Genomic DNA, 2,831 nt, shown 5'->3' with positions numbered 1-2,831 from the left:
GAGCTGTGCCTGTGAGCCGTGCCCTGAGCCTGTGAGCCTGTGCCCTGAGCCCGTGAGCTGTGCCTGTGAGCTGTGCCCTGAGCCCATGAGCTGTGCCCTGAGCCCGTGAGCTGTGCCCTGAGCCCGTGAGCTGTGCCCTGAGCCCGTGAGCTGAGCCCTGAGCCCGTGAGCTGAGCCCTGAGCCCGTGAGCTACCATTGCTTGGGTACAGAGCCCCTCAGCACTTCCAGCTGTTCTGAATCCAAAGACAAGACTTCATTACTAATTTCTAACTCAGAAACATGAACAGCACATGCTGTTAGGGCACTTGCAAGTATTAAGACTGTTGTAGGTAATACACTGAAGTTTTGCAGAACTTGAACAAGTAGATGGTACTTTTTCCCCCCCCACTTCAGGGAATGACAGAAGTAACCCAAACTCCACTCACCTCACACTCTACACCTTCTTTAGAAAGTACAGCAGCTGCTTCCAAACAATGGCCAACAGGTCTTGAGTGTGCCACTAATGTAACATGAGTTCCTAGAACAGAAACAAGAGTTAGAAAAAACTTCTTGAGATTTAAAGCTTTTTCCTAGACCTCAGGTTCCTTTCAAGGTAGCATTAGGATTCACTTGTAAATTTTAGGTTCTTAGATTTATTTGAAATACTGAGCCCAGACATAGTATGAAGAGATAAAGGACCATGTTAAGACACAAATTTTGCCCTTGAATTCAGCTAGCTGAAGAGGTATTTAATAGAGTTTTCAGATTATCCTATTCAAATATTCATATAATTCAGAGGTAAATTATGAAAAAGTGGGCAGAAACACTACAGTGATCTCTTTTTGCATTTTTGACCAAAACCACATACTTGGGTGAGGAAAGAATTGTTTCAGCCATCACCTACCCAATCTGTACTACAGAACAAATCCCTTATTGGAATCCTTTAGAAGGGTATAGTTTAAGCTGAGATATGGACAATCAGGTAATATTTCCTTGTAAGGGCAACAGAACATGAAACCACAACACTGGATAAAAGAACATTTGAATACTTAACATTTGAAATACTTTTCTGTACCCTGAATAGATGAGAGGTTAAGAAAAGGCGCCAAGCATGTCAATTAATAAGGAAACAAATGCATTCTCACCTTACCTTGCTTTTCTATTTTTGCTTTCCCAATGGGAATAACAAATTCCTTTGACTGTGCCTGTTCAGACATTTCAAAGGGAACACCGTAGAGTAATTCACTTTCCAGCACCACAACTAGAAGGAAACATACTTGGATTAGTGTGTACAGCTGCAGGCACAGGCCTGCACTGACCATTAACAGTCCTGCAGCTCAAGACAGCAAACCCACCCAGGCAACAAGGGAGTGAGGACTGCTTGCAGAAAGAATTAAAAAAAAAAAAAGTAAATATAAGTTTTTCCTTCAATAATGAATTATTTTAAAAACTTCTACAACTACTCTGAAATGAGGTGAGCCATTTTACTTTTGGTACATGACAGTACAATCACTAGTTTTAGAAAGGTCCCATATTTTTAATTACTGTTTGTGAAAAAATAAAGTCAAAGGTTGCCCTGCTCTTGAATAAGGACATTCTGAATTTATAATTTGAATTTCATGATCTGTAAAATTGAGTTACATAGGCACTATAAATGCAGGAATATAATGTAATATAATAATTCTCCTAACTCATCTTCACCCGTTTTAACCCCTTTATGATAGATTTGTAAATACTCCCAGGTTTCCTGGTTGATACCAAACTAGTACTAAAACTGTGCACCTGGCAGCAGCATAAAATCAGTCTACTGTTAGCATTGTTAGGGAAAGCACGAATCCCTCTGTGTCTTTTTACATACCCTGAAACTGCAGTAAGCCAACCTTGAGTGCTTCAGGGTTTAACCAATCTTTGTTTCGTGGGTAAAACCAGCCATTCCTTAGGACTGAGTGCCAGGTATTGCTATGACCTGCTCGTGCCCACCTGGATTATCATCCCGGATGGATGCTTTCAGCAGCCCTTTGGCATCCTCGGAGCTCCAGGGGCTGACGACCTTGAGGCCGGGGCAGTGGCCGTACCAGGCAGCGAAGCACTGCGAGTGCTGGGCGGCCACGCCCGCCGAGGCGCCGTTGGGGCCGCGGAACACGATGGGCACGGGGATGGAGCCGGCAGACATGTAACAGGTCTTGGCGGCAGAGTTGATCACCTGATCGATCGCTTGCATCGAGAAGTTGAACGTCATGAATTCACACACTGGTCTCAACCCTGCCTATTAAATGAATTGAAATGTGGGTTTTTGACATAAAAACGGTTTAATTTTTAAAACTAGAAGTAGAGGAATGCAAATGTACAAACCATAGCAGCACCGACAGCGATTCCTGTAAAGCCCATCTGAAAGAGAGGGAAACCAAGGGATAAGAACCAGGGAGCAGCTGATGGAGGGATCACCAGGGTAGGAGAGAAGGCAGCCTCACCTCGGATATCGGGGTGTCGATCACCCTTTTGTCCCCGTACTTCTTCCAGAGACCCCTGGAGATCTGCAGCGTAGGAGAAAGGAGTCAGGGCCCGCCTGAAGCCCCTTCCCGGGCCGCCACCGTCTCCCACATACCTTGTAGGCGCCATCGTACTGTGCCACCTCCTCGCCCAGCAGGAAGACACGCTCGTCCCGCTCCAGCTCCTCATCCAGCGCCTGGTTCAGCGCGTCCCGCACCGTCACCTGCGAGACAGCGGCGGGCGGGCTGAGCGGGGACCTGCTCCTCATACGCCGGAGTCACCTCAGCCCAGCGCCCAAGTCACCTCACCGCCCACCCGCCCCGGGGCCGGACCCTTCCCTGAGGGGGCAGCCCTCCCCGCT

The 2,831-nt window shown here is 46.8% G+C and overlaps 1 protein-coding gene across 1 annotated transcript in view; it reads right to left on the bottom strand.

Moving 5' to 3' along the window:
- PDHB (pyruvate dehydrogenase E1 beta subunit) overlaps positions 1-2,738 on the bottom strand; it is a 5,162-nt gene extending 2,424 nt beyond the window's left edge. The window contains exons 1-6 of the mRNA XM_005420239.2: positions 2,586-2,738; positions 2,452-2,514; positions 2,333-2,368; positions 1,961-2,246; positions 1,131-1,241; positions 427-518 (exon numbers count right to left, since the gene is read on the bottom strand). Of these exons, the coding sequence (XP_005420296.1) occupies positions 427-518; positions 1,131-1,241; positions 1,961-2,246; positions 2,333-2,368; positions 2,452-2,514; positions 2,586-2,738 (741 nt within the window). The remainder of the gene's footprint in view (positions 1-426; positions 519-1,130; positions 1,242-1,960; positions 2,247-2,332; positions 2,369-2,451; positions 2,515-2,585) is intronic.
- Positions 2,739-2,831: the final 93 nt, after the last annotated feature.

This window comes from Geospiza fortis, unplaced genomic scaffold (assembly GCF_000277835.1).
Source record: "Geospiza fortis unplaced genomic scaffold, GeoFor_1.0 scaffold70, whole genome shotgun sequence".
NCBI lineage: Eukaryota > Metazoa > Chordata > Aves > Passeriformes > Thraupidae > Geospiza > Geospiza fortis.
The sequence above is the reverse complement of the archived record's forward strand: the minus strand, read 5'-3'. Positions and strand labels throughout refer to the sequence as shown.